Source organism: Pyrus communis, chromosome 12 (genome assembly GCF_963583255.1).
Source record: "Pyrus communis chromosome 12, drPyrComm1.1, whole genome shotgun sequence".
Lineage (NCBI taxonomy): Eukaryota > Viridiplantae > Streptophyta > Magnoliopsida > Rosales > Rosaceae > Pyrus > Pyrus communis.
The window spans coordinates 15,776,919-15,791,885 of record NC_084814.1 but is presented as its reverse complement, the minus strand read 5'-3'; the positions used below and the strand labels follow the sequence as shown (position 1 = coordinate 15,791,885).

The following is a 14,967-nucleotide window of genomic DNA, read 5'->3' as shown; positions in this document are numbered from 1 at the left end:
AAATTTGTGGCACTTGGAATAAAAAAATAGAAATCTTAATTGAAAAAAGAAAATCAAAACAAAAAAACAAAATAAAATAAAATAAAATAAAAAAACCGAGAAAGAAAGAACAAACCCCACCCCAGCAACCAAGAAATCCATCTCCACCTCTGAGTCTCATCGCCAGCGTCGGCCTAGGGCTGAGAAACATCAGACCTTAAACCTTCCTTATCCTTCACCACTTCCTCTGATTATTTTCCATCTTCTTATCCCTCATCTCGTCACATTAGAAATAAGTGAAATCAATTTTGTTCCATCCTACTAGGGTTTAGTTTTTCTGGTGAAAGTTTTAGTTTTGCCGATAAATTCAAAGAGTTTCTGACGAAATTTGAATGGAATAGAGCACAATTTTCTCGTATAATTTCGAAAATCGAGCTCATTTCCCTGCAAATCGATTGAAAATTTATCCCTCTGCTGCAAAACTTCAACTGATTGAACTAAGCTTCCTTGACTAAAGCAGCACTAAAACAAAGCACTATTGCCACCCATCATACACTAGACACTTTACGAGTAGTTAAAGTAGAAGCAAGCTGCATGCAGTAGCAAACTTTTAGCCAAGGGGGTGTAACTAAGGCCATCTCCAATCGAAGAGGTTATGTTAGCCCCCGTCTAGATTATAGCTCTACAAGAAATTATTTTTTAATGAATAGTGACATGTCATATTTGACACACCCCGACCGAGATCAGGGCATGCTGGCCATCACGTGAAAGTGACGTAACCATGTGCACAGTGCGGAAGCTAATAAATAATAATAAAAGTAGGAATAAATAAAAAACCAGCTATACACAGTGTAAGAACATACATGTGCAAGCGTAAGTGTAAAAACAAAGTTCAGAGTACGAAGACCTAATGCGGTCCGGGAGAAACAACACTACAAAAACACACCCAAAGGTGGTCCTACATTGGTGACAATCTGTCAGATATGCCGGAGAAATCCTCTGGGGAGCCACCAAAAGTGCTAGCCAACTAGAACCTGGAGGGGCGCAAAACAGAAAGTGTGAGTGGGCAAAAACAAAGTTTTTCAAAAACCATTTCATAAACAAAGTTCTAACCCCTCGCCGTAAAACATGTATACTTCCCAGAAAATAGCATATACATATATATAAGTCATGCTCAGAACTATGCCATGTCAAATGCCTCAAAATAGAATGCAAGTGCTCAGGAAATGTCATTTCAATGCCATGTAATCTGTCAGCCGGAGTCACCTAACGTGACCTGTACGGCTGAATCTAGAGCTCAAATCTCCATCTCACTAACTATACCTGCACACGAGTCGGAACCACCTAGAGTGGTCTGTACAACATGACTGGGTGTATAATAAGTACACTCAAGTGCTACAATCACGTGAAGGCTGGGCGAATAATCGCGGGTCACCTACGAGTCGGAACCACCTAAAGTGGTCTGTACGACAGGATTGTGCACCTAACTTGGATCCAAGATGAGCGTGTGGTGTGGGAGGTGAACATCACGTGAAGGACTGTGCCCAACTCTGGGTGGGAACACTAACACCGGGGGTGCAGGTTATGAGCTCTCTATGCATCTCAAATCACTACTGAACATAAGTATAAATCATACTCACCTGACACTTACCTGTGCGCCGCAGCACCAACATACAAACATATATATGCTACTAATAATACATAAACAACGGCAAACATAATGCATGGCATGTAAATGTATAAACGTTTCCATTCACTTTCTGGGAAAAACGTAAGTATATAGGTATATACGGAAAACCAAAAGCCCACTCACTGGTACGTAGAAGGGTTGTAACCCCCTTGCCTCGAGTAACCGCGCTCGTCCTCGGGATAGGTCTCACCTATATGCGAAACAACAATAAAAACGTTAATTTTAAAGCACATAACCAACATCACGAAATAACTTCTCATATAATTCTCAAATGGGGTGTATGAATACACCAACGCGATCTACTCAACCTTAGGAACATCCCCATATTTTTAGAAAAATTTTCTGACACCGCATGCGTCGGCCAAGGCATAGCCACACACGCCGCCCACGCGCAGGCACGTGCCTGGCACACTGACGGCGTCAGTTAACGCCGTCAGGAATATTTCGTTAACTCTGACGGATTCCGTTAACGCCGTTAGGAATATTCCGTCCAAACTGACGGAATATTCCGTCATCTTCTTCGGCCAAACTCCGGCGCCGGAAAACCGGGAAAACTTTAAAACCTTGTATCTTCTTCATTTTTCAACCAAATTTCATAAAATTGGTACCAAAATGAAGCTTACAACAAGAGGAACAAATCCATACCACTTTCAAGCACTAAAACCCACGGAATCTCGTCGGGAAAACACCACCAACTTCGGCCAAGCTTGTAACTCACGATCCCGACGTCAAAACCTTCAAACGAACCACCCCGAGCCTCCTAAGGACCTCACCAAGTTTCCTATAAGCTTGAAATTCCCAAAAACACAAGAATTAACGTGTGCATGAACAGTGACCAAATCGGGGTATCCCGAGTTCGACGTGAAAACGAAGGTATCCTTACCTGAAATGGGTATGGTTGAACTCTTAAGGACCTCACGAGCACAAATATGTAATTTGTTTCCTCGATCTGTGAAGGTTTCAAGGGTTTTGGTTGTCGTCCGTACAAAGAGAATAGGAAAGGGAGAGAGAGAGAGGGCTCGGGACAGGGCAGGGAGAGAGGGTGAGTGAGTGTGGTATGTGTGTGGTCCAAAATCAGCCAAGCAACATCCAAAAACAACCACACAACGAAACAACCACACAAGGGGTAAAACCGTCATTTCACCCCTACGGTTCGAAAATCCGGAACGGGCTGTCACAATATTTATATACCATTTCCAACTGAAAGGAGCTATTTTTTTAATCCCCCCAATAATTTATTTCTTTAAGTTTGTTCTTTAATTTTATTGGTTAATTGAATTAAACTATCATACTAAAATAAGGTTTCCGAACATATTTTGAGTGCCACTTTTCGCTAAATGAATAAGCATCTGGACATATTTTGAGTGCCACTTGAAGATGTGGCCATTTGAAAATTATTAAAAAAATTATTGGAAGAGGTAAGAGAGGGATGTGTATGAAAAGAGTGTTTGAGGTAGATAGAATGTGAAAAATTGAAATAAAAAAAGGTAAGATAGTATGGAAGGTTGAAAAGGATGTGAGACATGGCATAAAAATGTCTAAGGTATTTATAGGAAAAAAAATTAGAATTAATTTTTTTTTTAATTTCATCTTAAAAAATTAAAAAAATTTAGATGGGCCTAATTGAAAGGGCTGGCTAAAGATGACCAACCCGTTGGCCATATGCTAGATTTTGGCAAGTGAATCCAAGAATTTTTGGCCAAGACCTCCATTGGAGATGAGTTTTGTGTCAAAAAGGGCTATTATTTGGCCTATGGCCTTATGGCTGGCCCGATTGGATATGGCCTAAGGGTTTAGCAAGGCCACTTGCTTTAGATGTGCAATTTGGCCTGTTTTGTTTAATTACAAGAGAAAATTTACTAAATTATCTAACTAACTTTTCATTGATGTATTGTTTCATTGAGATACAGTCTCAATCGCGATATAATTTTCTTATATCCCTGCAAGAAATTATTTTCTAATGACGATGGAATAAAAAGGTAGATGACCACTTATTCTTCGCTTCACTACTCAACAAGTTTTGTTTGGTTAGTACTCGAGTTAACCAATTGATTAGAAGCCTTTTGTTTATCTAAAATCGTTTTTTATATTTAGGTATATTAAAATCGAATAATGAATAACCACTATAATATATAGTTTGGTTTTTAATGATTAAATTTTAATTTTGTATTTGTAATAAAAATTTAACAATTAAAAGTTCAAAATATTTAATACTCCGGAGTAACATTATAAATCTATGATGTTGAGTATAGAATATATAGTTTGATTTTTAATGATTAAATTTAAATTTTGTATTTGTAATAAAAAATTTAACAGTTCAGAGTTCAAAATATTTAATACTCCGGAGCAACATAATAAATTTGAAATTGAGAGTTATAGCTTCCTTCAATAAAGCAGCTCTAAAAGGAAGCACTATTGCCACCCATCATATACTAAACACTTTATGAGTAGTTAAAGTAGAAGCAAGCTGCATGCCATAGCAAACTTTTAGCCAAGGGGGCACAACTAAAGCCATCTCCAACCGAATAGGCTATGTTTAGCCCTCGTCTAGATTATAGCCTTGTAAGAAATTATTTTTTAAAGAACAGTGACCTGTCATATTTATGTACAATCTCCAACTAAAAGGAGCTATTTTTTTTATCCCCCTTAATGATTTATTATTTTAAGTTTGTTCTTTAATTTTATTGGTTAGTTGAATTAAATTAATTACCATACTAAAATAAGGTTTCCGGACATAGTTTGAGTGTCACTTCTCACTAAATGAATAAGCCTCCAGACATATTTTGAGTGCCACTTGAAGATGTGGCTATTTGAAAATTATTGAAAAATTTAAAAGAAAAATTATTGGAAGAGGTAAGAAAGGGGTGTGTTTGAAAAGAGTGTCTGAGGTAGATAGTGTAAAGAGTTGAAATTAAATGAGGTAAGATAGTACGTAAGGGTGAAAAAGATGTGAGACATGGCATAGAAATGTCTTAGGTATTTATAGGAAAAAAATTGGAATTTTTAATTTTTTTTTTTTAGTTTCATCTTTAAAAAAAATAAAAATTCAGCTGGGCCCAATTGAAGGGGCTGGCTAACTGGATTTTGGTGTAATAGCTATATTTCGATTCATCCTCTTTTTTTAGGGTTTTCATAATTAGACATTGAACCCATTTCATATGATTGGAGTTTTTACAGTTCAAACATCATAATCGAAATTGTTTATTCTCTTTTTCCCATCTAAAGATCATAAATGCAAAAGATCATTCAACTTTGAGATTGTTTAGCCATCCATAAATGTTGAACCAATCAACAGTTTTGATAACAAGTAGCATTCTCATGATGAACCGTTCATTTGTTTATGCATATGAATATCTAAAAAATCCCCAAATTGAATAATTTTATGCACATATGATCTTTAGATATCGATAAAGAGAATTAGCGATTATGATCTTGGGATGGTAAAAATTCATTAATCGTAAATAGAGATACAAATAAGTCCTCATGAGGGTGACACAAGTATTATCCTTAAAAAAATTATTATTTAATGTTTATTTCCATGTGGCAAATTTGGTGGGTCTAATCAAGGTCACATCATCACTTAATAGACTACTTGACAGGAAAATTAACGAAGGTATGAAAGTGTTAGAAAAACTAAATTTTAGATATGAAAGTACAAGAAAAAAAAAATAATTATAGTAAAGTCCGATATTGACGAAACTTAAAGGTAAAGATTAGAAGATGGAAACTCACTCATTATGGTAACTAAAGACAATACTGAACTGCAGGCCATAAAATTTAGTAACACCCAGACTTATAGCCAGGGTTCCTTCTGCAAGAAATTTATCTATTAAATTTAGAGGACTTGTTTTGTTCCACAAGCAAAACGTGGGTATACAGTTTAGAGCAGTGAGAAATCTCTGCTAAAAGCTAAAGCAAACATGGTACAAGCTGTGCTAGCACACCTCTGTCTTTTATAATTAACCAGACTAGTGCAGGCCAGTAAAAGGTTGTTAAGCTAACTAGCTGGAGGTAAAAAAAGATTTAAATATAAGAATTAAGATTAGTCGTTTATCACCAAAAATAATCATCATCATGCCCTCACATGTCGAAAGTAGCTTGACCTTGGAGACCATTTTGCAATTTGCCTTACAATTAATGCAAGTGGTTGCTAATTTTCCCATTAAATATGTGTTAATTCTGAGTTAGTCTCAAGAGATTGATATGAATCTTAAGACAATATCTGACAAGCAAGGTTGGATATGGAATTTGATCTTTTAGCTTGCCAGCAGACAAGTTGTGATGCTTGGTTAGACCTAACGGCAGGCAATTCCTGCATAGATTGTCGTAGTTTTCATATATATTATGAAGCAAGATTTGGCACTAAGCCCGTACAAATCATTCTTTTTAAACATGCTCCCTGACTGATTAAATTAAAATAATATGCAAGATGGTACAGTCTTTGCTTGAATGTACAAGATGCTTAGAGAATTAAATAATTTAATCATGGTTGGATTAGCTGGCCTACCTGTATGTTAGTCTAATCCTATTAGGGCCAAATTAATGCCAGTGAGCGAGCTCACCAAATTGCCTACTACTATTAGTTAGTGCTTCAATTCGTAAAGTTTTCCCTAATCAAGTTGCACCTTCAACTTTAAGAACTAGGCCTTAAGGTTAAAAGTTGAAACGTGCAGAAAAGTAAAGCAATATAAAATGAGGTTGCAAAATATCGACAAATTAACTTCAATAATTGGGTGTAGATTTTTATATCTTTCATGAAGACTGAAGTTGCAAAGGCATGCCAAGCACCATGATATAGTCCATGAGGGTAGTCACAGCTTATTATTTAAAAGAACAATGACATAGTTGTGGCACGAAGATAAATATATCTGAAAAGGATATCTGCATGGATGATTTCGCAATAAAAGTGAGCAGGAAACAAGCTAATTTCAGACGTTCTAGGTTTGAACACTCATGCAAGTGTTGAGAGTCAAACTTTGCTCCCCAATATACAAAATTTTGAGTCTCTCCATGAATGTATAGAATAAAGCTATTCCTTCCAATAGATAAAGATTTCGAGTTTTATAAGGGTAATGCTAAGGAGATTAAATTTGGAAATAAAATTTACAAACTAAATGATGTGTCACTAATAAGAATGAGTACGTTTATCACCACTTAAGTAATAACCAATCATCATTTTTCATGTCCCTTAGTTTCTAAAATTTAGTTTTCCTAGTATTACCCTCTTAAAATTTAATCTACAAATTTAGTTTTTAAAATTTAGTCTACAAATTTGGTAATTGATTTTAAAATAAATGCGCACGATACTTTTCAGTGAGGAGCGAGGACACCCTCATCCAGCTCGTACATAACACGAATCATTCATCACTGAGATGTAAGATCATAATCACAAGCAAATTATAAGCCCGGTCTGTGTATCTGATAATAGACAGATGGTGAGCAAGGTCAATGTGATTGTGATATGGCCTAGGACTGAAAGGCCTGTTTGGATGCAAAGACAGAGAGTGAGACAAATGAAGGGAGTGGTGACTTGGTGTCGGGTTAATGAGGAGGGTTTGGCCCCTACCCTCTCTCTCTCTCTCTCTCTCTCTCTCTCTCTCTCTCTCTCTCTCTCTCTCTCTGTGCAAATGAATATATACGAATTGAAGAAGATGATGGGTGGCATATGGAGCTTTTGGCTGTGTGTCTCTCAGTGTGTCTGTTGGGCCAGACGTGTCTTGGATGCATCAGACACATGTCAGAGGCAATTTTGCAAAGAACACCTCGGTGCACACCCCCACCCACTTGAGCTCAAATGTTGCCACCCCACTTTCTTCTCTCAGCTGCATCTAATCCAGATTCCAGCCCATCCTGCTTGGCTGGTTGGGCAGGGCAAATGCATCAGCCTCGCCACCACCCTCCCCCAACTCTCTGTCAGATCCTCTTTCCTCTCTCTCTCTCTCTCTCTCTCTCTCTCTCTCTCTCTCTCTCTCTCTCTCACATGAAAGAGTTTTCCATATCATTTTATAAATGATTGGTCCCCCCAACCAATTATTTACTAACTTGGTATTATGGGTCTGACAGTGATCAAGGAACCAATATGGAATTTGACAGGGTAATATTTCTACCAAAAACCTTTTTTTTGTCTCAAGTTTAACCTCATTAAAGATTTTGTTAACCAAACCCTAAGGGAGAGAAACTTAGATTTGTCAAGGTGACTACCCTTTTGATTCCTTTAGCACATCATGTTTCTTCTGTTTTAAAAGTATTGACTAAAAGATAATATTTGACCCTTTATATGTGTCTAATACATGATTAAAATAATGAACGGTTTAAATTATGCATTTACATCATACAATAATTTCACGCCGTCATGTAAGAAGAAATGACTTATAAAGAGTCCATCCATGTCCTTGACTAATTACCAAATATATCCTACAATCATCTATCAAATATACGTGTATCGAATGTATATATACTTTTTGTCCGATTTATTTGAGTTTATATAATGCATTTTATTTGACATTAAAGAAAATTCATCCTCTAAGAATTCTTATTAATATTCTCCTAGTTGTATATAACTACATTTATATAGAATTAGTCCATCAAGAGTTAGTCTATTATCTATATGGTGGATGGGTGTGCATTCATGTGTGTGGACGTGAGGAGATAAAAAGAAAGTGATGGTTACCTTAAGGTTGTCTCAAATCAAAATCACAAGGCCATATGATATGTTAGTGGTGCCCCCATTTAACATCCCATTTAAGATGTGACAATGACACCATGATTTGTGAAATTATTCACCACTACTAGTCATGAGACTCATGAATAAACACTTCTTATCCTGATTCACTTGATCTATTTATCCTTAATGTCTACATTAGCCCCACTTCATGTCTATGGCATTTGAGCACCATGATTCCCTTCCCCTTTTTGGCCCATTACTAATAATTCTTTGATATGATCCCCCTAATCATCAACCATCAAACCATTTTAATAATGATTTTTTTATTTTATATTATACAACAATATATTTACATTACGAGATAAGAGAATAAATTAGTATCGAACCTACCATCCATAAATTTTGAACTAAAAACATCTCATTTACAACTAAAAATGAATATCACTAAACTATATAGTACTAAGTGATTTTAATGGCTTTAACTTTTAATTATTACTACATATGGCTTTACTATTACTTAATTAAACCAGAAATAAAAGGTTTAATTATCACTAACTTATTTCGAAAAATGGTTTATCCATTACTAAACTATGAACCCTATCGAAAACATTGATACTTGGTTGTTCATAGACCAGATTTTATATCACCCTTCAATTCGAATTAGCAAAGCAATGTCTCCTTGCATAATATGGATTCCAAAACATTGTTTGTTTGTGATAATATTGTATGACCACTTTTATGAGTCAGGGGAGCCGACACTAGGTTTCATGGAAATGCCTCTTTCAAAACGTAGGATTTGCGACTCATGTTTAATCAGAAAAGGCAAGTAGTGGTAGTGCCTTGTTCCTTGTACTTAAAGGCTTTATAAGTTATAATTGCACATTGTTTTAATCTTCTAATATAAATCATAATTGTACATTGTTGATTGTTTATATCTCTCGAGTACCTCTATGTATAGGATCCTCAACTAATTCACTTCACTAGCAAATTATTTCTAGCACTTAAGTTTTTTATTTCTTTGATTGTCAAAACACAAGTAAGTTGTTGGCTCCAACTATTTTGTGAGAGTAGAATTTGACAAAACAGGACCAAATATAGAACGAATATAATTGTAGCTTTAAACTTGCGAAGAATTCTCTCCATTGCAATCTTGTTTTTCTTTTGTTCGATAATACACTTTGCCCCCATATTAAGTTCAAAGAAAAAAAGGAAAAAAAAAAAAAAAGGTTCAAAATTCAATCCTAGTATCATGAGCGATTATTATCTTCAAATTGTTTTACTGCTGCAAGATTCTTCTGTCACTATGTCATGTGTTGATCACATTGTAAATGATTTCAAAGTTTTGCAGTCAACAGTTGTTGAAACTACTTACACCCATCTTCGTCGTGAAACCAATGGTGTTGCTCATCCCTTTATCCGTTTTGTTTTGCCATGTGAAAATATTTGTTGTTGATCCGAAGAATGACCATACGTCGTTTTTTTATTAACTACTAGAAGATTGTATATGTCGCTTCCTTAAATGAAATCTATCGCTTCTTTCATATAAAAAAGTTACAAGAATACATAGAAAATTTTGATAGAAAACATTGCAATATAAAATTAGTTAGCTTTTGCAGTCAGAAACTGAATTTAATTTTCACCATATGGAATCAATTTTCTTTTATTAGTAAGATCATCATTTTAAGTGCATCCCATGTTGTATACAAAGACTTAAAAAGTAATATTCTAAACTATTCTAAGTATAGAGGGCAAAAATACTATCCTAACCATATTATCTACATTAAAGGGAGGAGATAGACTTAGTCTCACAATGATTTAGAAATAATGTGGTTCAAATTCGCCTTTGACGAAAATCGAACCTAAAACTTCTTACTTACAAGTGAAGAGGAATACCACTAGACTGTTAACTTAATTAGTCCTACATGAATTAATCAGAAATTATTAAGATAGTACTACGGTCTAGCTGTATTCCTCTTCACCTATAAGTGAGAGGTTTTAGGTTCAATTCTCGCTAAAAGTAAATTTGAATCATATTATATGGCTCGCCCATTACGAGGCTTAGCTAACTCTCTAATTTTCTTAATATAAATAATATTGATTGTAAAAAAAAAAAAAAAAAAAAAAAAAAAAAGGTGCGTGTAAACAGAAGGCAAAAAGCTATTTTAACGCCTACTATATGTACGAAATACAAACGTGAAAATTGAATACAATTTTGGTAGTGTGTTATTTTGCACAAAGTTGAAGGGGATTAATGCCATTTTACACATGGTCAGACCCTCTCCATCTCATCCACGGCTATATAAAACCAAAACCACCCTCTCCTGCTCCCCACATCCTGGCTCTTACTCTTCCCCTCCCTCCATCTCTCCCCTTCTTTTTCTCTCCTTTTCTCTCTCTACAAAATACACAGATTTAAACAAAAACCCAGTTCGTATCTCCAAACTCCACAGCCAAATCACAACCCAAAACATCAAAGCTTGAAGCTTTCCAATGGGGTTTCCAGTTGGGTACACAGAGCTTCTGCTCCCAAAGCTCTTCATCCACACGCTCACTCTGCTGGGTCTAATCCGAAAGCTCATCTCCACCTTCTTCTCCCTGCTGGGTCTCCAAGATTTCATCGAGCCCGACAATGCCTGGTCCGACCCGCCAATCCGATTCCCGGAGTTCCACTCTGTCTCCGCCGTTCTGATCCGGGAAATCCTTCCCCTGGCGAAGTTCTCGGACCTGGTCGACCCGCCCGAGTCGTGCGCTGTGTGCCTGTACGAGTTCGAGAGAGAGGACGAGATACGACGGCTCACGAACTGTTGTCACGTCTTCCACAAAGGGTGCGTGGACCGGTGGGTCGGGTACGACCAGAAGACGTGCCCGCTGTGTCGTACGCCGTTCATATCGGAAGATATGCAGGGCGATTTCAATGAGAGACTTTGGGCCGCTTCTGGGATCCCCGATTTTTACGACGATTATTCTCACACTAATCTTGGTTTTGAATTGTAGCACTGCCAAATTCAAAGTCTTTTACTTTTCTTTTTACTTTGAAGACAGAGAAATTTACGAGAGGATTACGAGAATCCAACTCATGGTCGGTGAAACAGAAGAGTCAAACTCTTGTTGTGAATGTACATTCTACCACGGGGTTAGTTACCGGAGCTATAGGAAACTCCGAAGTTGATGTTGATATGTGAATATAGGAAATTGTTGGATGAAAAAGAAAAAAAAAAAAAAAAAAAAAAAAAAACAAGAGAATTGAGTGCAAATGAGATGATTTTGTATAGTTTTTGTTTTCTTTGGTTGTGGAAAATGAGAATTTGGGGATGGCAAATTCGTGTTCTATGTCGTAACTTAGATTCCCAAAAAAAAAAAAAAAAAAAAAAAAAAAAACCAATTAGTTCTTGATCTCATGATATTCATCTACCTAATGTTGGAAGAGATTCAGATCTTTATGAAATGTTAACATTTCGGTTTTGGTACCCAATTTTTTGAGTGATGGTAACTGTTGTGAAGTATTATTACCTGTAGTTTTGTTTTACAAGACTTCTGTATTTAAATCTAAATAATGGACAGAGTTATGCCTAACTGCCAACACACTGTTCTAATTAACGGATGTAAACCTACAATTATGAATAGTAGCTAAATTAACTAACTGGCTTAATCAACATCTACGACTATTATGCAAATATTATCGTTTGCTAAATCAAAATTAATTGATTTAATCTACATGTAAGAATATTAGGCTTATTAGGTAAGTTAAATGTGATAAAATTGGTGTAGCGTTGGTTTGGCTTTTGGCATGTAGTGTAACTTGAAAGGTTGGTGATCAACGGGTCATTATTTGATTATGAAATGGAGCGTGACATTGTCAGTTGGTGGGTTCACATTGGACAAATTTCTGGTCATGGAAGACATGAATGTCTTTTCAGTCCTCCAAGCATTTCAAATGGGATTAAATCAAATGGGATCTATCAGCTTGAAAAAAGAAAAGAGTGCAATAAAGAAAAAAACAAAGTGGAGAGGGTGCAGTTTTACATGGAGAGAAATTTCGGTAAGATAACTAAAAAAAAATACGGAATATCATACACGTAAATAAGAGGTTCTTTACATATATCGCACACTCGATTGGATCTATTAACTTGAAAAAGAAAAAGAGCAGGAAAAAAAAAAGGTTAAGATAATGTAGTTTTGTATTTAAAAAATTCCGGTACAACAGTTCTCACTTACGAAATTATATTCACCTAAGTAACAGGTCTCCTTTATATTACAGGGTTGTCGCTTTTTCTCTTTGTTTTTTTCTCTTTTTATTATGCATGGGTGGATGTGAACTACACTTGTCAGTATACACGAGAAAAATGAAGAATTTTAAAAGATGATAACATCATCAGTTTTGGACTTCAAGGGCTTCTCTACTAAAAAGAAATATCCAGGTTTCCGGGAATCTTTTTTTCTTTTTGTTTCCCAGGAATCTTCTCTTTTCTCCGCTTTTCTTTCCAATAACATCAAGCATGAAGCATCAATGGCCAGCCTCAAATTAATTTATGAAATGCATGCTTCGTTCAAAATATATACATGCAATGAAATAGTTTATGCCCTAATACCAATCACATCCACGGTTATAAAATGAAATAGCTTATGGCACTTTGCAACAAACTTTTGCCGGCACCAACAAATGTGGTTTAAATTTAATCGAGTAATGCTACACTTTCCGCTTATTTGTACCATCATTTGTATCATATTTCCAACAGAGGTAAGACCCGCCAACGCAATTGGGTCCTATCTCTGCTAGAGATATGGTACGAATGATAGTATAAGTAGGTGGTAAATGTAACATTTTTGAATTTAGTCAAATTATGTCATGCTCTGATTTCGTGATACACCAAAATTCGACTTGTATCAACTAAAAGTAACGGTACAATAATTACATAGAGTCAACTGGGACTATATTCATACGTAATATATATCAAATATTTTGTGAACATGAAACTACAATAAAGGGCACAAATCCTACTTTCGAGTGCACTGCATACACCAGCTACACCCATTGGAATCCTTCTTCTCTAACCGCTACTTGTACTCTGTAAGAAACAGCCCTACACCGGGCAAAGCAAAAACCTGGATATGCTACAAAGCTCCTATGTGTGATAATAATATGATATGGGCAATGGTAGGTAGACTAAATTTGTAGAGTAAATTTGCAAACTAAATGATGTGTCACCAATAAGAAATAAACACATTAATCAACACTTAAGTAATAATTCAATCATTAACTTGCATGTCATTTAGTTTACAAAATTTATTCTACACATTTAGTCTCCTTAGCATTACCCATACAACATATGTGATTTAAAAGTTAGTTGATCTCAGTTATAAAATATTTCACAATCCTTTTCATATATAAGATAACCTCACTCACAAATCTCGACTGAATACCACATATAAATTCAACCGGCTTTTCATGATTGATCCCTACAGGAACTCAATCACCTCTTTCACATATAGAATGAAATAACATGGCTATAGTGACAGAGTCCATAAGTTCTGCATTCCAGAACTGCTCATTGAATCAAATAACGGGAACAAGCACAGGGTGCCATCCTTAATCATGGATCTAGAAAGAAATAAGTAGATATTAGATTTCACATTTTCTCATGGCAGACTTTCTCATGGCTACATAAAGAATTCTAGGCCTAGACTTTCTCATGGCATACCAAGAATGAAGATATTCGCAGGGGTTTCAGATCAACTTATGAAACCAGAAAGAACATAAAATCTATGGTTCCAAACACACTAATGGAACTAGAAAGAAAGCATACAAAGATAATAGTTTATTATATAATATTAAAATCACTCACCTGAAGTCAAAGCTATTACCAACTCTAGCACGAATATCAAAGCACTCAGACATGACCAACACCTAAGGAAAAACACAAGTCTTAACTCAGAATTCTATAGATAAATGAGATGTTGGAAATGTGTCATAAAGCTAGTCATGGGATGATACTTTAAGAACATTTGACATATTAAACTAATCTAGTTTAATGTAAGGGGAAAAATTATTATTTAAAGCTATCTCATTAAATGTTAGATGCTTAAACAATAAGTCTAAGGAATATGTAATTAAGAAAATGTAATCTAAAGAAGTTAGATTCATAAGACTATTCTCTTTCATGCGCATATTTTAAATGTTCCTGACTGTAAGATTGCCAATTAGGTATTGACAATTAGTAGATCAGTACATACTATGACTTTCTCCCTGGAGAGTGATTGGTCTTGAGTTATTGGTGTGAAGGACACCAAGATAAGTATGTAAGTGCTCAATCAGAGTGAGTCCATTGAATGCGACCAACCAGGTGTTCTCATGCTCATGTCAGACACGAACTCACTAGTTAGATAATGCAAAGTAGTCATTTGACCTGAGGCATCATAGTTGTCTTATGGTTACGGCCTTAATCTTTAACTATGTGAAAGGCATTCTATTAAAGAGTGTCCACGTAATAGTTGTTGTTAAGCTACTTAACCATGTGGGCATGTGAATGCACAACAATGGATTTCTAACCTTCAAACCATTGATGGAGAATACTCTATTATATGATTAAGAATCTCTGGCCAAAAGTATGAATGAGATTTAGGAGGTACGTTCCAA

The 14,967-nt window shown here is 35.7% G+C and overlaps 1 protein-coding gene across 1 annotated transcript; it reads left to right on the top strand.

The window, feature by feature from the left end:
- Positions 1-10,679: 10,679 nt before the first annotated feature.
- Positions 10,680-11,826, top strand: LOC137710562 (brassinosteroid-responsive RING protein 1-like). Its single transcript, XM_068449627.1, has one exon. It carries the CDS (start codon positions 10,824-10,826, stop codon positions 11,325-11,327), a length of 504 nt encoding a protein of 167 aa, XP_068305728.1. The 5' UTR covers positions 10,680-10,823; the 3' UTR covers positions 11,328-11,826.
- Positions 11,827-14,967: the final 3,141 nt, after the last annotated feature.